This window comes from Phacochoerus africanus, chromosome 6 (genome assembly GCF_016906955.1).
Source record: "Phacochoerus africanus isolate WHEZ1 chromosome 6, ROS_Pafr_v1, whole genome shotgun sequence".
Classification (NCBI taxonomy): domain Eukaryota; kingdom Metazoa; phylum Chordata; class Mammalia; order Artiodactyla; family Suidae; genus Phacochoerus; species Phacochoerus africanus.
The window spans coordinates 8,512,307-8,532,044 of record NC_062549.1 but is presented as its reverse complement, the minus strand read 5'-3'; the positions used below and the strand labels follow the sequence as shown (position 1 = coordinate 8,532,044).

The 19,738-nt window shown below is 44.9% G+C and overlaps 1 protein-coding gene across 4 annotated transcripts in view; it reads right to left on the bottom strand.

Moving 5' to 3' along the window:
- Positions 1–1,402: 1,402 nt before the first annotated feature.
- Positions 1,403–19,738, bottom strand: part of TMEM71 (transmembrane protein 71) — a 32,468-nt gene continuing 14,132 nt past the window's right edge. For 3 of the 4 annotated variants that reach the window (XM_047783224.1, XM_047783223.1, XM_047783225.1), the window contains exons 6-10: positions 11,705–11,887; positions 7,627–7,702; positions 6,027–6,088; positions 5,876–5,936; positions 1,403–2,409 (exon numbers count right to left, since the gene is read on the bottom strand). In XM_047783224.1, the coding sequence (XP_047639180.1) occupies positions 2,394–2,409; positions 5,876–5,936; positions 6,027–6,088; positions 7,627–7,702; positions 11,705–11,887 (398 nt within the window). In that variant the 3' untranslated portion in view covers positions 1,403–2,393. The remainder of the gene's footprint in view (positions 2,410–5,875; positions 5,937–6,026; positions 6,089–7,626; positions 7,703–11,704; positions 11,888–19,738) is intronic. The other variant, XR_007135386.1, reaches the window with a different exon arrangement.

Below are 19,738 nucleotides of genomic sequence, written 5' to 3'. Positions count from 1 at the left end.
CTCTGATTGGGCCCCTAGCCTGCGAACCTCCACATGCCACAGGTGCGGCCCTAAAAAGACAAATGACGAAAATAAAACGAGGCGTTCCTGTTGTGGCGAATTGGAAGTGAATCCGACTAGGAACCATGAGGTTGCGGATTCCATCCCTGGCCTCGTTCAGTGGCTTAAGGATCCGGTGTTTCTGTGAGCTGTGGTGTATTTAGGTTGCAGACACGGCTCAGATCTGGCATTGCTGTGGCTATGGTGTAGGCCAGGGGCTATAGCTCTGATTAGACCTCCTAGCCTGGGAACTTCCATACGCTGCGGGTGCGGCCCTAAAAAGACAAAAAAAAAAAAAAAAAAAGAAAAAGATAAAAGGCAAAGATCACAGCTGTCCCTGAAAGATGACTCCTTTCATTTACACTTTTGCTGCCCGAAAACTTTTTCCTGGGTTAGTATTTCCAAAGAGAGTGACTCAGGCAATATTTGCTTTTCCAGACACCATGCCCTCTCTCATACCAACTCTTCTCAACAGCAGTTGATGGTGAGAAGAGCAAGGGCTGTGGGGTCACATGGATGTGGCCTTGGAACCTAGACCTGCTACTTACCCTTTGTGTCCTTGGGAAAGTTAGGGAACTTCTCCAAGGTTATCTCTCAAATAGTGATTAAAATATGTGCTGTTTTCATCAAGGTTCTCCAGAGACACAGAACCAATAGGATATATGAAGACTATGAGATATATGTTATATGTATGTGACACAATGTCTATAGATATACTTATAAGTATCCCTATCTATGAATCTATGTATCTATGTCTCTATCTATCTTGAGAGATTTTAAGGAATTGTCTTTTGCAATTGTGGGTACTGGCAAGTCAAAATTTATAGGACGAGCCAGCAAACTTGGAGATTCAGGTAAAAGTTAATATTTCAGTCTTGAGTTTGCAGGCTGGAAACTCAGGCAGAATTTGTCTGTTGCAAACAAATACCTTTCTCTTCTGGTATTTTTTTTTTTCTTTAGGGCTGCACCTGCGGCATATGGAAGTTCCCAGGCTAGGGTTCCATTCGGAGCTGTAGCCACTGGCCTACGCCACAGCAACAGCAATAGCAATAGCCAGATCCGAGCCACATCTGTGACCTATACCACATCTCATGGCAACGCCAGATCCTTAACCCACTGAGCAAGGCCAGGGATTGAACCTGTGTCCTTTTGGATGCGAGTCAGATTCAGTAACCACTGACTCACGACTGGAACTCCGGAAACAGTATTCTTTTCTCTTAAGACCTTCAACTGCTTGGACGAGGCCCACCCACATTACGAAGGGTGATCTGCTTTACTTAAAGTCACCTGATTTTGATATTAATCACATCCAAAAATTATCTTCCCAGCAACATGGAGACTAGTATTTGACCAAAGCCAGTCATTGATGACTCCATTCATTTATTAGTATAATACTTTTTCAACCAAAAATGCACTGAATATAATTGATATGAAAGGTGATATTTTGACATTACTGTTTTAAGCAAAGACAATTTTCTCTACACAAGCTCCTAGCCAGAGAATATCACAGAGAAAACATTTCAATTGCAGGCCACATTTGCTTTGAGAACATATACCAAGCAAGAGAAACAGAGAGGAAGCATCTTCTATACTTCTCAGGGCAACCGTACCATTTTTATGCATTCCAAAGCTCTATGGTATTCTGCCTTTATTTTGTCCTTAAGGAATTTTTTTCTCTGTTATACCTTTATTTGAAGTGCAACTTGAGTGAAAGGTAATCATAAGTCCCACAGTGGCTGAAAGCTTGGTGAAGAACCAGGCTCAAAAGAAGAATGTACTTTCTAAAAAGTGGATCTTTCCTGCCCATTTTCCATCACCATCATCTACTGTCATCACCTCCTATAAGCCACGCCTGGGGAAGAAAAGCAAACTTTTTTTACATTATATTGTATGTAGAAACCGCATTTATTTACTTTCAAGTTGGTGTTGATTGTGTAAATTCCCTTTGTTTGTTCCATTACAGCAGTTCAGCAAGGGGTAAGTACAGGCAGGCGGGCCCAGGAATCTGTATTATTTTAAACTCCATATGGAATTTGCTAATGAAAATTAATATTTGAGAACCACTGCCTTAAGGTATAATCAGGGGACATTCATCTAGGTGGTTCACCTCTGTCACATTTCCCAGGCCTTTCTTTTTCAACGGCTAGCATTTTGCAAAGGAAAGTCAAATTATTATTATTTTCGTGTGAAGGAAAAAGTGAGGTTAAAAAAAACACATAACTAAATTATTTTTTTTTCTCAGTTACCCACTTGTTCACTCCCTTCCAGTAAAACAATTGATTCCCAGCAGACTACGTATCAATTTCTGGACATTCAGATTGAAGACATTCATCAGAGGCACTCCTGAATGGTTGTTAAAATTTGGCAAACCTGGTCCAGAGAAAGGAAAAAAGAAATGCATAATTCATCCACATACATGGGGAATGCAGTATCTACTTGAATTACTGCATGAGCATATGCCCACATACACACACAAACACATACTCACACATACACACACAAACACAACTAGCTTGAATGATCAAAACTAGGAAAGTGGACCCCCCCAACTTTTTTCTTCCCCCTGGTTCTCATTGCTCCCCCTTTCCTCTGACAGGCTATAGAGGTGTTGGCCCCTACTCCCAGCTTGGTACTTAGTTAACTATCACTTTATATTGGTCTTTTTTTTCCCTCTTCTTCTTCTTCTTATAGCTGCACCTGTGGCATATGGAAGTTCCCAGGCTAGGGGTCAAATCAGAGCTGCAGCTGCCAGCCTATGCCACAGCCACAGCAACACCAGATCTGAGCCACATCTGTGACCTAAGTCACAGCTTGTGATAATGCTGGATCTTTAACCCACTGAGCAAAGCCATTCTCATGGACACTATATCAGGTCCTTATGCCATGGGTGCAGCCATTAAAAAAAAAAAAAAAAGATGTGCATTATGGTATGAAAAGGGATGTGACTTGAGAAGTATAAAGTGCTACAGAGCAGGCATCTTATCTAAGTATATGCTGAGCAGAACAGGTGTTGGGGGGCGCTGCTCCATAATATCTGTTGAATTAAATTCAGTGCTTGGCTTCCACTTCCTTAGATTCTCATCCTTGATTGTTGGAGGAGACTTATGAGTCATTCTTGACTCTTGATGTTAATAACCGTGTCTTTGGCTTATTGCTGTCTGGGTATGTATATACGTGAGGAAGACGGCTGCACAGTCTTTACTGTGCAGGCGCAGAGCTCTTGGCTCTAAAGGAGGTACTTAAAGAAACGATTCAGCAAATGCATTCAATTCAATCAATGAATATTTATAGTACCTACTATCTTCGAGGCATTGGATACAGAATTGAAGTCAACAGTCCTTGTTTTCACAGGTCTGGAATGCAAGAGTGTGTGTGTGTGTGTGTGTGTGTGTATGCTGCTGGGTGGGCAGGAAACAGGAAAACATGGAGAGGGAACGAGAGGAAAACAAGTCTAAGTATGTACACAAGTAATCAAGGAAGAAATCTTATCCCACAAATGAGGCTGCAGATGAGAGTGCTAAGGATGAAAACATCCTGGTCAGAAGGGCGGCAGGTGCCCTTAAAGCAACGGGGGACACAACCCCTGCAGGTCAGAGCCTGGCTTATGCAGCGTGCCTTCCCAGGCCATCCTCCTCACCCCTCCTAGTCTGGGGAAACCTCGCTCCTGCTGTTCCCATAGCCTCTGTGCTCACTCTACCCCTGCAAGGACCATGTTCAAGTGCAACTTCTCCTTGCACTTTCTATGACCCTCTAACTAGACTCTGAAATCTCTCGGCCTTGGCATTGTCACCCTGGCACTTAATGACAGCATCTGACCCTTGGCAGGGATTCCATAAACATCTGCAGAGGGGAACTGGACAAACACAGAACACATCACAAATTCTCAATCAAGATCTAGGAGGTTAGGGGAGTTCTCGCTGTGGCTCGGTGGTAATGGATCTAACTAGTATGCATGAGAACTCGGATTCAATCACTGCCCTTGCTGAGTGGGGTTAAAGATCCTGTGTTGTGTGAGCTATGGTATAGGTCGCAGACCTGCCTTGGATCTGGCATTGCTGTGGCTTTGGCATAGGCTGGCAGTGGCAGCTCTGATTTCACCCCTAGCCTAGGAACTTCCATATGCTGCGAGTGTGGCCCTAAAAAGACCAAAAAAAAAAAAAAAAGATTTAGAAGGGTAGGAGTTCCCATGGCACTGCAACAGGATGTGCAGGCATCTCTGGAGCACTGGGACACAAGTTCGATTCTCCCGCCCAGCACAGTGGGTTAAGGATCCGGAATTGCCACAGCTGCATCGTAGGTTGCAACTGTGGCTTGGATCTGATCCCTGGTCTGGAACTCCATATGCCTTGGGGCGGTCACAGGGGGCAAAAAAGGATTTAGTAAGTTAAGCAATGCCACTTTAGAAATCAAGAGATAAAGGTTTTACAAACCATCTTTCCAAGGCTTTCCTAGGTAATGTGCAAACGATGACCTGGAGAGGTTGTTAAAAATAAAGACTTCCTTGGAAACTTGGATTCTGAAGTTCTGGAATCGGGATCCATACAGCTCCTTTTCCAACAAGCTCCCCAGTTGATTCTGGAGCAGATCCCCTCATGCCAGACTTTGAGGAAACACTGCCCTCATCACAGAGCTTCCCACCAAATGATAACTTGCTTTGTGATGAATCGTACATGTTCCTCTTAAAACCCAAAGAAAATAGACGTATACAGTTCACACCATCTGACACTCGTGAAAGCTGGGTTAGGAAAACAGCTCTCGGGTGGAAACTCTTTGGTTCAGACACTATGGGTTAGTGCAGTCCTGACCAGTGCAACATTTCAGCCCCCAAAACTGAGCACACAAGCAAACTTGTAGTTAACCTCCTGCGAGGTTGGCCTGTGCACAGCCCTGTAGCTGGAGGGAGAAAAGTGAGCATCTTAGCAGCGTTTTAAGCAAATGTCATTCATTTACAAGGGCTAAAGGCTAAAGATTTCTCAGGTGACCTCAGGACCCAAGTTCCTAACTCTCGGGTTAAATAAAACTTCGCTGCCCCAATGCCCTCCCCTAGAAACTGGAATGCCAGGAAATGAAGGGAAACATCACTCATCGTGTCAGTAAATCAATACTGGCCGGGGTCCAAAACAAAATAAATCTTCACTAAAGCCCCGTTGTGATTTCTGAATTAACACAAAAATTTCATAAGTAGGGCCACAGAGTGTCGAGCGCGAAGGGCAGCAAGCTAATGTGAATTACAGACCCCAGCCTCCGAGCTGGGGAGGGTGGCCTCTGGCAGCCACACTGAAGTGTGGGTAATTAACACAATCCATCTCGCAGAGGGATGGCGCTTGGCAGGCTGTTTGAGATTCTGTGGGCATCGCACCCAGGCCCCCGCCACCCTTTGAAATACACTGAGCGATGGCAGTTAGCATGGGAGAGACTGTTAAGTGGATGAGAGATGGTGGAGAAATCATAGTTTATAACTGAGATCATTTCACAGGCAGTTTGCCAGCTCTTTGGAAAACTCTTAAGATAAAGGCCTCTTAAGCGGAGGTATTTACAAAGTACAGTGCTATGAATCCATAAAAGCCCCTGAAAAAGATGTAAAGCATTTAAAATTCATATGATCTCCTAGGTCTCGCTGCCTTAAAATTAATTCTACCTATTTTGGTGCAAGAATTCAGGAGACAGACGGATACTACTATTAGCTCTTCATGGTAGCAGAAAATATTCTTCAGGACAAACCATCAGGACCTGTGCTGTATGTAGCCATTGTCATCTGTGACTCAGCAGAAAGTATTCTCAGCTACCAGACTGCGGTCATCTTTGTACCAATGATGATAACACAGGCGACACTTACCAAGTCCAGGCAGTAGCTTTGAAATAGTGGGCGAGGCTGAGAAATGATGACTTGACCACATCTTGGAGGAGAAAGAGAAAACATTTTTAAGTGCCCCAAACAGGAATGAAATACGGGAATCGGAGCAGTAATTTGGGGAACGGTCACTTACAAGCGGTAGTTATCACCAAAGAGCACGTGAAGACGCTGGCTATTATTCCTCCCAGAAACCATCTGAAACAACAGGATCGCTCAGGTTTAGCAAAGTCATTGTGCAATTCCAACAGTCGAGATGCTCTTTTAGAGCTCTTTGACTTACTATGTCTATAGCATAGGATTTTAGGATTTACTATAGAACCTCAGTAATAGAGATAGTGTAGTGTTGGCAGAAGGTTAGAAATAGAGATCAATGGAAGGGAACAGAAAGTCCAGAGATAGACCCATGCAAACACAAGTTACATGGGTTTGTTTTTTGTTTTTGTTTTTGTCTTTTTGTCTTTTTGCACACGCAGCATATGGAGGTTCCCAGCCTAGTGGCTGAACTGGAGCTGTAGCCACAGGCCTACGCCACAGCCACAGCAATGAGGGATCCGAGCCGCATCTGCGACCTACACCACAGCTCGTGGCAACACTGGATCCTTAACCCACTGAGTGAAGCCAGGGATCAAACCCGCGTCCTCATGGATGCCAGTCAGGTTCATTAACCCCTGAGCCACGATGGGAACTCCAAGTTAGGTGATTTTTAACAGCAGAGTCTTTCAACAAATGGTGTCGAAACAATTATGTAGACACATGCAGAAAAAGGAACCTCCTCAGAGACATCGCATCTTAACATATAACTCAAAATGAGTCACAGACGGAAACGTAAACAATAGTATAAAACTTCTAGGAAGGAAAAAAAAGAGAGGATTTGGCTGCTTAGTGCTGCACAACCTTAACAAGAGTGTGTTAAACTTTGGGGCTGTTGTCAATCTGATGGATGATTTTTTTCCTTCTTTTTAAAAAATAGTATCTGTATTGTTTTTGTACTCAAAATACGTATCATCAAAGGAGATTAGCAACAAATATAAACGCAAAAGAAAAATGTCATAAAAAATTTCACCACCCTGAAGCAGCCATTATTAAAAGCTAACAAATATCCTTTCAGACATCTCCTTATAGACATTTAAAAAACTTTCTAAACTGAGTTCTCTCAAATGCACGCTAAAGCATACAGAGCATACATCTTAGGGTTTTGTTTGTTTTTTATGTAAACCCCTGTAATCACCCCAAATCCAGAAAGAGAATATTTCCAGAACCCCGTAAGCTTGAGAAGATGGAGTCCCATCTAGGGGTCAAATCGAAGCTACAGCTGCTGGCCTACACCGCAGCCACAGCAACACAGGATCCAAGCTGTGTCTGCGACTCACCCCGCAGCTCATGGCAACACCGGATCCTTAACCCACTGAGCAGGGCCAGGGATGGAACCCATGTCCTCATGGATACTACTCAGGTTCATTTACTGCTGAGCCACAATGGGAACTCTATCCACTGAGGATTTAAACAAAGGTTGATACATAGTAAAATCTAATTTCTAACAAGATCCACTGCCTTTGGATGTTTTGTGAGATAACAGGAAGAGGGAAGTGATAGATAAGGGGCCAATGGACGAATGAACAAATCTTAACCACAGGGCTACTAAAGTGCTTTGTGGAATAAGGCAAGGAAACCATCAATCAATTACAGCTTTGTTAATTATGAAACACACTGCATGAACATAAAATCCGAATTACCTTGCGCAGGCAGAAATGATGAAGCATGCAATGAGCAGAATCACTTGAAACGAGATTTCTGGTAACAAACTGGCTTCTAATAGGAAAAACGAAAATAAACGAATTAGAAATCATTGCTGATTAAATCATCTTGGAACAACAAAATCACACTAAAACCTTTTTTTTTTTTTTGATACACCAAAAAAAAAAAAAATGGTTTTCAAATATATGCCAGCTCAAGCAATTTGTCATACGTAACAAGATAAAATGAACAAATGTTATTCAAGACCATTCATTAGAAAATTATAAAATGGTCATTTTTTAATCACTAAAAAATAAACACTGATGCTACATAGTTTGGGGATTGCCCTTTAATGCTGGAGAAAGGCTTTCCAGAATTTATGCTAATGTCAGAAATCTGTGTTGAGGGTGATAATAATTCTAATGTCTAAAATTTGTACAGTGCCTGGTAATTTATAAAGAACTTTCATACATCAGTTCGTTTAATCAAAACAACAAAACTGTGAGACAGGAACCATTATTACAGTTCTGCAAATGAGAAGACCAAATTTCAAATGACAAAATTTGTCCAAGGTCACCCAGCTATGAGGTGCCAGAGCTAAGATTTAGAAACCACATCGAGCCTAGCCAGAATATCATGTTTTGCCTGGGGCCAGGAAAGAGAACTGCAACTTGGCATACTGGGAATCCCTAAAGGGCAAAAAAAGAAAATAAATATTCTGAACTATTTGATCTTGCAAAACTCTTTGCTGTCATAACATATTTCTATTGCAAAATAATTGCTCTCAAGCCACGGTGGAAATGGTGGCAAATCCTCCAGCAGTTACCAACACAGCGGAATTAAACCAATTGTGACGCTGAGTATTATTCTAATCACCTACAAGAAATCAGAACTGGTTTAAGGATTACCACATAAAGATCTAAAGGAAAATAGAACAGACCTTAGCTTAATTTTTGCCAAATGCTTCAAAAGCTTGGTTTTGCAACAGTTGTTTAAAACTTGGAATGACTTTGTGCTGTGAATATATTTATTTTTGCTATTTTTGCTATGAATGGAGATTGAGTCAGCCAGCAAAAACCTACTTAGACAATAATGGGGGCGGAACACTGGAGATTGGCAATGCAAAATATAGCAGTTGTAAATGATGTCACAGCAAATGTACAGTAGCTCATGTATCCTGTGATTTCAATAAGGTATTGTGGGTTCAATCGAACACTCAACCATCCTGCTAAAGTGTGTTTCTATTCTTAGCCTCCTCTGATTGCATCTGGAGTTTGGAACACATTTTCTCCCAGAAACAAGTCTAGCTTGACAAACTGCAAAGATCACTAGACTTGAATCCTGAAGAACGACTGGGTGTAAATTCAAGTTCTACGAAGATATGCACTGTATGATTATGGACACGGTGCTTATTGGTTCATTCCCTCAGTAGCTGTTCACTTAGCATTTAATTTTATTTTTTTTATTTTTTATTTTTTGCCACACCCGCCCGACATGTGGAAGTTCCCAGGTTAGGGGTTAAACCTGTGCCACAGCAGCAACCTGAGTGCTGCAGCGACAATATCAGATCTTTAACTTGTTACACCCCAAGGGAATGTCTAGCATTTATGTTGGCTTAGCTCTCGTGGAACCTCCTTCAGGAAGCCTTCCTTGATGCCCTCAATGTCCCCTTGACCTTGGCTGCTCCCTCTTTTTACTCCCAATTTACCTACTGCATATCTCCACCAAGAATCTTTCCACACTGACTTAAAATTGCTGTTGTATTTCTCTATATTTCCCCACTATTTCAAATAGCCAGTATCTATTTGGTATTCTTTGCTGACATATTTTCCTTAGGAAGTCCCCTCTCCTGTTATCCTAGTACATGGTCCCCACGGACAGACCGATTTCCCTCCCAGCCTTTGATCCACTCCTATCCATTTAGAACTTCACATACTTATTGACAAAGGGATTGGTTTTGTCATGTAAATGGGACCCTTCCAGAACCAAGGAAACTGGCCTCCTTGTCACACCTCGAGAAGCCTATAATCTCTCTCTGTTGGACTTGAACAGGGGAAGCTATAGGCACAGAGCCAAAAGGAACTACCACAGAGTAACAGACTTTTAAAGCTTAAAGATGACACAGAAGAGAAGAGACTTGTAGAGACTGATAGAAACCGGAGATCTTTGCCTGGAATTTTTATGAATATGAACCAACACGTTCAATGACTGATTAATCCGTTTTGAGTTGGGTTTCCTTCCACTGGAACTCAAAAAGCCCTGAGGGATAAAGATGAGGCTGTGCAGCCTACATCCTAAGCATGGGGACCATCACCTGCAACAGTCTGTCCACGCAACATCTATGTGTGAAGGAGATAAAACAGAATCAAGCAGAGACCTTGTCCACTCAGGGCTTCACAGCCAACTGAAGCAAAGGAAGATGGCGCCAATAGAGAGGGACACGGTGGTGCTGGGGGCTGGGGTGTCTTGGGGAAGCCAACTGCTACCTCCACCATCCAGCAGGGGACAGAGAAGGCCCCACAGACGTGGTCTGGCCTGAACCAGACCTTGAAGAAAGATCAGGGGGTCTTCCAGGTAGAGCTGGTGGGAGACTTTCCAGATAGAGCAAAAAATATGTACAAAAGCTTCCTTGACCTGTCCAGACTTGAGTATTATTTTTTTTCTGCCCCATGGCATAGAGAACTCCTGGGCCAGGGATCAAATCCAAGCTGCAGTCTCCACCTAAGCCAAAGTTGCAGCAACACTGGATCTTTAACCCACTGTGCTGGGCCGTGGACCCAACCCAAGTCCCAGCACTCCCAAGAGGCTGCCAGTGCCACTGGGTCATAGCAGGAGCTCCCAAGCATGAGTATTCTTATCTACAAAATGGAGCCATTGGAGTCATGGAGCCCCTGCTCTGGGCCAGGGGCACTTTCTACACGAGAAATTTGGAATCTAGGGATGCCTAAGACATGGCACCCATCCTGGAGGAGCTCATGCCTGATAGGTGAGATATAAAAGTAAATCTGCAGGGGCAGTGTAGGAAATGGGCCTGAGAGAGGAGAGTCCAGAGAGCGGGAGGAACACGAAAAGGGGTCACTTAACACCTTTGCCTCAGAAAACAGAGTGGACTCCCTGGAGGAGGTGGCTATGGAGCTTTAGTTGGCGCTGATCCCCTATAAACTGTCTAAAACAATAAACACCGCTTGCTCTGGCATCCCACCGTCTGGAGAGGGAACAACAACCACAAAAAGCTTTAAGATTTAATCTAATAGCTGTACTGGGAACAACACAAAGCAGTCTTTGGGAGTAGAAGTGGTCAGAGACATAAATATTCAAGATTTGGAGAAGAAAAATAAAGAGAAGGTATCATTTTTCCATTTAACCCCGATCTTATGTAATCATCACATCACGTTTTTGGAGTGCTCATATACGGGACACATGTTGCTAAGTGCTTCGCATGGATTACTTTAGTCATGGACAAGGGAGGAAGGAGGATTAGCTCCATTGACAGAAGAAAATGTGAAGTTTTGGCGAGTTGGGTAAACTGCTTCTGGTTCCAGGTAACAAGCGGGAGCTGGGCTTTGAAACTTGGCCCGCTGACAACAGAGCCTTGTTGCAACACTGTGTGCAAACAGGATTAATCTAATGTTAGCCAGCTAGAGATGAAAGGGGATGCTTGCTGGATGTCTCTCAGATTTACTATTGATGGGAGATACTGATACCTTTCTATCCTTTGACTTTCCTTGCCTGCAGCATCGCATTAAAGGATGTTCTTCTATCTTCGTATAGAATATGTCAAATGCACAGCTAAATATGACGAAGATAATAACAGACGCTTGTGTATGCACCACTCAGCTTTAGTCAAGCTTGACATTTTGCCAAATGTCTTCAAGGTTTTTAAAAAATAAGTAAAACTGCAAACGTAGCCTTTCTGGTGCCTTCCAATCAGACACCCCCTCTGCGCATGTGTCACACCAGCGCAGACTGATACCCACCCCTATAGGGGCACCTCAGTCATCCCTAAGTCACTCTTAAGCCCGGAAAGGAAGAATTATTGGGGTATGGCAAAGATTAAAACAGAAACAAAAAACTCACTTGAACGATCCCAAACGTTTTCCTGGAAATGTTCGGAAGCCGTCAGCTGGGACGGAGGAGACGGATGGTGGAGGTTTTCCTTGGGAGTCTGAGCTGTGCGGTGGCTGGAAGAAGTTGTCACAGACTCTGCATTTGGCTTCTCTGACTCCCAGTCATCAGTCAGAGAACTGTCAAAGTCACCTCCTGGAAAAGCAGAAGGGGTCAGTGTGCATGCGTTTATGAGCCTGCGGGCACGCGTGCATGTGTGTTCGATGACTCTAATGATCACAGCGATAGTTTTAAGAAGGACAAGGAATTGGAACTGGACGAGGACTAGCAGAAAGATTTTTCCCAACCTATAGTTTCCTGGGCTATCTGGAGCATGAAATGACTAGGGGAAGATAAGGGCGGAAAGGAGAGACTGAGGCAGCCAGCCACAGGTGACAGCCCTGGAGAAGATGCCAAGCCAGAGGCCATCAGGAAGGGGAGCCAGGGTTGAGGAGGAGGCAGAAGCCCTCACTGCCGTGGGGCAGGTGCACCCACTGATGCGTTCAAAGCGGAGTCACTGTATAACTGCCCGTGGTGCAGGGCTCCAGGGGCTGGGAGGAGGAAGTCAAGGTAGATGCTGCTGAGTCCTGCTCATGGTTGGAGGGGTGCAGGCCCACAAGCCCACAGTTAGGAAGCAACAAGGTCATCGCTCCGTGGAAGCCTAGCAGAAGGTATCCAGATGGAGCCTGGAAGGGAATGTCTGAGTGCTTAAGCGGAAACACGGAGGAGGCGTCCTTCCAGAGAGACAGCAGGACGAGGCCAGGCAGAGACAGACAGGAGGGGGAGGGGGAGGGGGAGGGGGACAGAGGAGGGGGAGGGGAAATGGGGGGAGGGGGGAGCAGGAGGAGGAGGAAAGACATCAGCCCGGGAGAGTGCGTGAAGAGTTCCCAGAAGTGCGTGTTCTCCTATGCGGCCAGGCAGGAGCCTGTGAGCCGGGGGGTCCTGGAGGCTGGTTCTGGCGGGACCCCTCAGCGGGGGTCAAACCATGGAGCACCTCATGGTCCAACTCAGCACTCACTCAGGAGCTGAGGTTCATCCTGTGGGCATATTGGAGCACCGGCGTAACGTGAGACGCTCTGTGTGTTGAAAGGCTCACTCTGCCCTGAGAGATGGGAGACATGTCTGGCCCTGTTCCAGGAGCTGGGAGTGACCGTGGAACTCCAAGAGACACTTGGGGTCATCCTGGAACAGCGCTTTTTTTTTTTTTTTTTTAGCCATGCCCTTGGCATGCAAAAGTCCCAAACCAGGGATCGAACCCATGCCACAGCAGTGACAGCGCCACATCCTTAACCACTAGGCTACCAGGGTATTCCAACAGTGCTTCTTAACTGGAGGTAATTTCTCTCCCCAGGGCATATTTAACAATGTCTGAAGATGTTTTTTGGTCATCACAACCTGAGCAGGGGAGAAGGGAAGGGGTGCTGCTAGCTCCTAAGTGAATCGAGCCCAGGGATGTTAAACATCCTATGAGGCACAGGACAGTCCTGGATACTGAGCCAAGATGCTGGTGCTTTTAGACCCGGGAATTCCTGCCAACCCTGCAGACGCCCTCCCACTAACCCACCCACGCCTCGCAGCCTCTTGACAAAGCAGTCTGCAGAAGCGTCCCTGCTGGTTGCCATAGAAAAGGGAACCTGTACAAACATGCAGAATATCCAGGAAATGACCGTGGTGCAGCGCAGGTCCTGGACCTTGTTCATTGCAGCACTGTTCACAGTGGCCAAGATACAGAAACCACCCAAGTATTCAGCAACAGGTGAATGAATCAAGAAAACCTCGCCATTGGCAACACCATGGATGAACTGGGTGGACATTATGCTAAGTGAAATAAGCCAGTCAAAGAAAGACAAATACTAGAGTTCCTGCTATGGCGCAGTGGGATTGGCGACACCTTTGGAGCTCTGGGACAGAGGTTCGATCCCCAGCCCAGCACAGTGGGTTAAGGAACCCAAGTTGCTGAAGCTGTAGCATAGGTTGCAACTGTGGTTTGGATCTGATCCCTGGCCCGGGAGTGGATCCCTGGCCCAGGAGCCCCATATGCCGCAGGGCAACCAAAAAAGAGAAACCCCAAACCTCGCATGATTCCACTTGGACATGAGGCACCTACGATAGTCAAGATTAGAGAAGCAGAGAATAAAATGGCAGTTGCCAGGGGCTTGGTGGGGAGGGGGACATGGGGGGTTGTTCAAGGGGCACAAGATTTTAGTGATACTGGATGAATAAGTTCCAGAGGTCTGCCCATCTTAGAGGCTGCAGTTATTGATGCAGGATTTTAGCACTTCAAAATGTGATGAGAAGGTAGGTCTCACTTTTTGTTCTTACTACCAAAAACTCACCTACTCCCCTTCCCTCCCCTACAAAACCCCAGTAAACCCCACGAAGGACACAAGGAAACACTGGGAAGTGTTAGGTGTTTGCTGCCTTGACTGTGGTGATGGCTTCATGGAGGGAGGGGTGCATGTTTCTAAACTTGTCAAATTGTACTCATTAAACAAGTACATCTGCTTCTATCCATCATCCCCCAATAAAACTGTTTAAATAAAAGAGAGGAGGTGTTCCCGTTGTGGCTCAGCAGTAATGAACCCAACTAGGATCCATGAGGATGCAAGTTCGATCCCTGGCCTCGTTCAGTGGGTTAAGGATCCAGCATTGCTTTGAACTGCGGTGTAGGTCACAGACAAGGCTTGGATCCTACGTTGCTGTGGCTGTGGCTGTGCCTGTGGTGTAGGCCGGCAGCTGCAGGCCAGCAGCTGCAGCTCTAATTCGAGCCCTAGCCTGGGAACTTCCATATGCCACGGCCCTAAAAAGACAAAAAAAAAGACAAAAAAAAAGTAAAGAAATCAAGAAAAAAGAGGAAGCTATGTGGTCAGGTTAACGTGGATGTGAGGAGAAACTGGGGGGAGCTTGTGTGGCTGATTATGTCTTCACGAATGGCACTTAGCTAAGATCTGGGGAGACGGGAATGAGGCTGGGACAAGAGTAAAAACAGTCCTGTGCTGTTGCCCAAGGCTGCTCTGTTGAACGTACACTCTGCCACTGATATTTAAATAATATCTAAAATGTCCCTCTTGTTGAATACTGGAAACATTACACAGAGTTTTCTAATTCAAAGAAGCGAGGAAATTACAAAGAGAAACCATAAAAAGCATTAATAAATGATCAAGGAGGAGTTCCCTGGTGGCGCAGCAGGTTAAGGATCCAGCGTTATCACTGCTGGGCCTTGAGTGGCTTTGTAGTTCAGATTCGATCCCTGACCCAAGAACTTCTACCTGCCACAGGCACAGCAATAATAATAATAATAATCAGGGAATTGCCATTTCTGAAAAGTTTGCCCCAATTCACACTTTTCCCCAACAAACTTTTTTTTTTTCTCTAACCTTAATAGCAAAGGAAAGGCTAACAATGCAGAAAACATTGCCGTAAATTGTTCTTTGATACTATATTTGAATATATTAACTTTGTTCTGTTTCTCCTGGCTTATTTAAATTCAGTGCAATTGATGTCTGTTTGAAAAGGATGAAGCCATGTCTTCCAAGCACATTTCCATATCCTTGCATGTAAAGTGGGCACGATCGTTTGCTATAGAGGGAAACGCAAAGCCACATAGGGATGTTGCCATCAAGGATATTTATGGGAGAAACTCTAGATCTAGAGAAAACCACAGACCTCAGGCTGGGGAGGCTTGTCTGAGGTCATATCATCTTTCTTTCTTGGGACTGGCAGAAACAGAGTGGGAAGTCCCCATTGGTCCTCCTTGTGTGACTCCTGTATCCTCTCTCAATATGACTCACGGGGCTCTGAGGATGCATCCCAGATTGCAGTACTGGGTCTGGGGAGTCACCCATCACCATGGCTACCGAATGAATTGCAACTAATGAGGAAAGGTGTCTCGACACAGCTGTGGATGGGGTGAGCTAAGGATAAACAAAATAGGCAGCAATAACAACAAACAAAGAAACCCGTTTTTAGCCTGAAGAAGGAAGCAAAAGAAAACCAAAGGAAGTAAGTTTTGATTGCATCCAGTGCCCAGAGAGAAAACAGCTAAACTTGGCATTCTTCTTGGGTCTTCTAACCAGGCGACGTTTCCAGAGAAAAATGAATGGTTGATAAAAGTCTCGGGGCTTTGGGTAAATCCGGTAAACAAGAAGTCTGGGGCAGATTTGATTACAATTGACAGCAGAGATGAGAGTTTTCAAAGTCCTGTGCACATGCAGGATGACTAATTAGTGATTTGGGGGGAAGGTGGTTTGATTCGTTATATTTAGAGGATATCTGGAAACCACGAGACTCTTAACAAGATACCTCATGCACGTGCAGCACTGCTGTGGTCCAATTGCTTTCAGATCGTTTGGACATATTTCGAAGAGGCAACTGTGGGAAAACTAGTGGTTAATTTCCACATATAGGAAACTCTGCCTTCAGAACCATGGTTCCCAAATTTGGGGCATTCAAGCATCCTTTTCCTGATTTTGCCAATATCCCAGAACCTTCTTTCTTAACTCCTAGCCATCTATTTTCTTCAAATTGTTTCATTTTAGTCTCTTACAAGGAAACTATTAGTCATTTCAATGGTCTAAAGCAAAAGTAAATGTCAAAACAGGTACCATGAAAAGGAGACCTTATTTAATGTGCACTAAGTACTTTCGGAGCAGAAAGCCCGGAGCCTGTTCTTTAGTTAAAAGAATTCATTAAGAAGTCCTCAATATGGCACAATGAGAGTTTCTGCAGTGCCAGGATGCAGGTTCGATCCAGTCCAGCATGGTGGGTTAAAGGATCTATTGCTGCTGCAGCTGCAATTGGTCGCAATTGTGGTTCAGATCTGATCCTTAGCCCAGGAACGGCACACGTCGAGGGGCAGCCAAAAAATAAAAAAAAAGAGAGAGAGTAGCCAGAGTTCAAGAGTCTAAAAGCTGCCAAGACTCTAAACTGAGCCCTTCTCCTTGGTTTTATCAGAAAGATTGTAAAGGTTGGAAGAGGAGTCAAGGCTTCTCTCTGACTGTGAGATTTAATGTTCAGTCCTGCTGTGTCCTAGAGGTGTCTGCTGTCCCACCCACACTTGAGGAAAACATTGCTTCAGAACAGAGAAGAGACCTGCCCCTGTGTGTTCCAGAAAGCCTAGAACCAAGGGATGGAAGCCTTCGAAAGGCAAGACAGGTCAGCTGAAGCAAAGCCATTTCTGCAGCAGAGTTACCAGTGAGAGGGAGAGGCAGCCCGCCCTCGAAAGGAAAGTGGGTTTTGATTGTGTGTATCCTCGTATCCAAAAATGAACAGTAACCCGTGGGCTACTTAATTAAGAGCATTATGAAATACTGGATTTGAAAAAACCTGTTGTTTTTTTTTCCCCATAAAACAGAATGGAATGCAAGCCTAAACCAGTATTGCTTACTTTGCTCCCTGAAATAACAAAATTCTGTTGAGATAATTTCTTCCTAATATGAGAGTCAAGAGAGAAAAAGTAAGCAATTCAGGAGAGAGCTGTGATTCTTCTAGAGCAAAAGAGGGGCACCTCCCTCTTACCAAATACCACTTTCAACCAGGACTGTTGCAACAAGCGGTGTTCTTGCTCTGGCTCTGTCACCTCATGGGGTGTTTTTGTGGGTTTTTTGTTTGTCTTTTTAGGGCCACACCCATGGCATATGGAGGCTCCCAGGCTAGGGGTCCAGTGAGAGCTGTAGCCGCTGGCCTCCACCACAGCCACAGCAATGCCAGATCCTTAACCCACTGAGTGAGGCCAGGGATTGAACCTGTAACTACATGGTTCCTAGTCAGATTCGTTTCCGCTGTGCCACGATGGGAACGCCTGTGGATTTTTTTTTTTTTAAGGCTGCACTTGCTGTATATGAAGTCCCCACGCCAGGGATCAAATCCGAGCTGCAACGATGCTGGATCCTTAATCTGCTGTACCACTGCAGAAACTCCCGCTTTTGACAAGGTTTTGATAAGGACCTTGTTCCAACATAATTACTTGAAGTGATAGCATAGCCTGTTTGCTGTTTCAAGGCTGTGATATATTTTCCTAGTGGTCTGGTTCAAAAAAATAAATAAGGTTTCATCCCCCCAAAAAAATAGTCATGAGAGTCCAAAATAGGCAGATCAGAATAGAAAGGAAGTCGACTCATGGTGGAAGGAGGGGACAGGAAATGGGGCGTGACCAATAATGAGTATGATGTTTCTCCTTGAGGCCCGTGAGAATGTTCCAGAGTTTGAAAGCGGTCACAGTTTCACAACCTAGCTTGTGAACAGACTGAAATAATCACTGAATCGTACATGTTGAAACGGTACATTTTATCATAGGAATTATATCTCAATTAAAAAGTAACAAGGGCACCTCCCAGTGGGTGTTTGTCCCCAGGCTGTCAGGAATGCTGGGAGTTTGCAGGCTCACCTCTAGTTGGTTTCTGATAGAAAATGCCCTAGGTGACCTATTTATCAGGGACTGCTTTAAGGCTACAGGACACTTGACCTCTTTGTCAAGCTGCACACACATAATGATTTCTTTATATGCGCTTCTTTCACGGCGGAGTGCCCTTCTGCCTCTCTTTCTGAGAAATTCCCCCCCCAAGTGCCTGTCCTGCTCAAGATTCTTACATTGGAGTCCAGACTATGCTGCTTACTAGCTATGAGGCCCCATGAAAAGTATCTCATCTGCCCTCAGTTTCCCCCTCTGCAAAGTGGGGCTAAGAACAATGCTCTCTCCATGTTGTTGCAAGTGACAGGTTTCCTTCTTTTTTGTATTTTCTAGGGCCGCACCCGTGGCATATGGAGGTTCCCAGGCTAGGGGTCTAATCAGAGCTGTAGACGCTGGCCTACACCACAGCCGCAGCCACGCCGGATCCGAGCCACATCTGCAACCTACACCACAGCTCACGGCAATGCCGGATCCTTAACCCCCTGAGTGAGGCCAGGGATCAAACTTGCAGCCTCATGGCTCCTAGTCAGATTTGTTAACCACTGAGCCATGACAGGAACTCCCAGATTTCCTTCTTTGATAAGGCTGACTAACCCTCCCCTGGATGGATAGACCCCATTTGGCCCATGTATCTGTTGGTGGCCATTCAGGTTGTTTCCTTACCTTTGCTGTCGAGAGTGATGCTGCAGTGAGTATGGAGTCCCGATACCTCTTTGAGATCGTGATTTCAGTTCCTTTGAATATACATCCAGAAGCAGGATTGCTGGATCACATGGTAACTCTCTTTTTAAGTTTCTGAGCCATCTCTACACTGTTTTCCGACGTGACTGTACTAATTTACATTCCCATCACCAACACACAAGTGCTCCCTCTCTCTCTACCTCTTCACCAGCATGGATGCCCCTGAAGGACAGAACACTGTGTGAAAGAAGCCAGACTCAAAGGAGAAATGCGGAGTGGCTTCAGTCGTCCACTTTTCAGTTGTACACGATGGGCGAGCCCTGGAGATCGGTACGGCACAGTGGCTGTAGTTAACAGCTCTGTCTTTACACTTAGAACTTTGCTAAGAGGGTAAATCTTACCTTAAGTGTTCTTAACACACACACACACACACACACACACACACTCCCTCATAAACTTTGGAGAGAAGCGATCAATAAGGGGCGGATTGGTTGGAATGGCGCTGGTCCACAGCACTCATTACTATTAGGGATAATTTTTACTGAAGCTTCTGTTCAATTTCCTGAATCCCTTTAACTCTCCTTCTGCGCATCCACGTGTTGGTCTCCTTTCATCCAAAGACCTCGACCACGTCTCACATGGGCTTCAAAACCCACATCCAGAGCCTTCCTTGCCCCCGAAGTCTATTCGCAAAAGTCCAAGTCCCTACTGGCTCTCTTTCTACTTCCCACAGGTTCCTCAAATTTCACCCACAGGACATAGAAGTCAGCGTCTCTTTTCCTAGCCCAAGCCATGTTCCTTTTTGCCTTTTTAGACCTAATTTGTATTGAGCAGAACATGAGCTGATAGGGAGTTTTCATGAATGATTGCATTTCGGCCCCACAACATTTCCGTGCATTGCTCTTTTTCTTATTTCA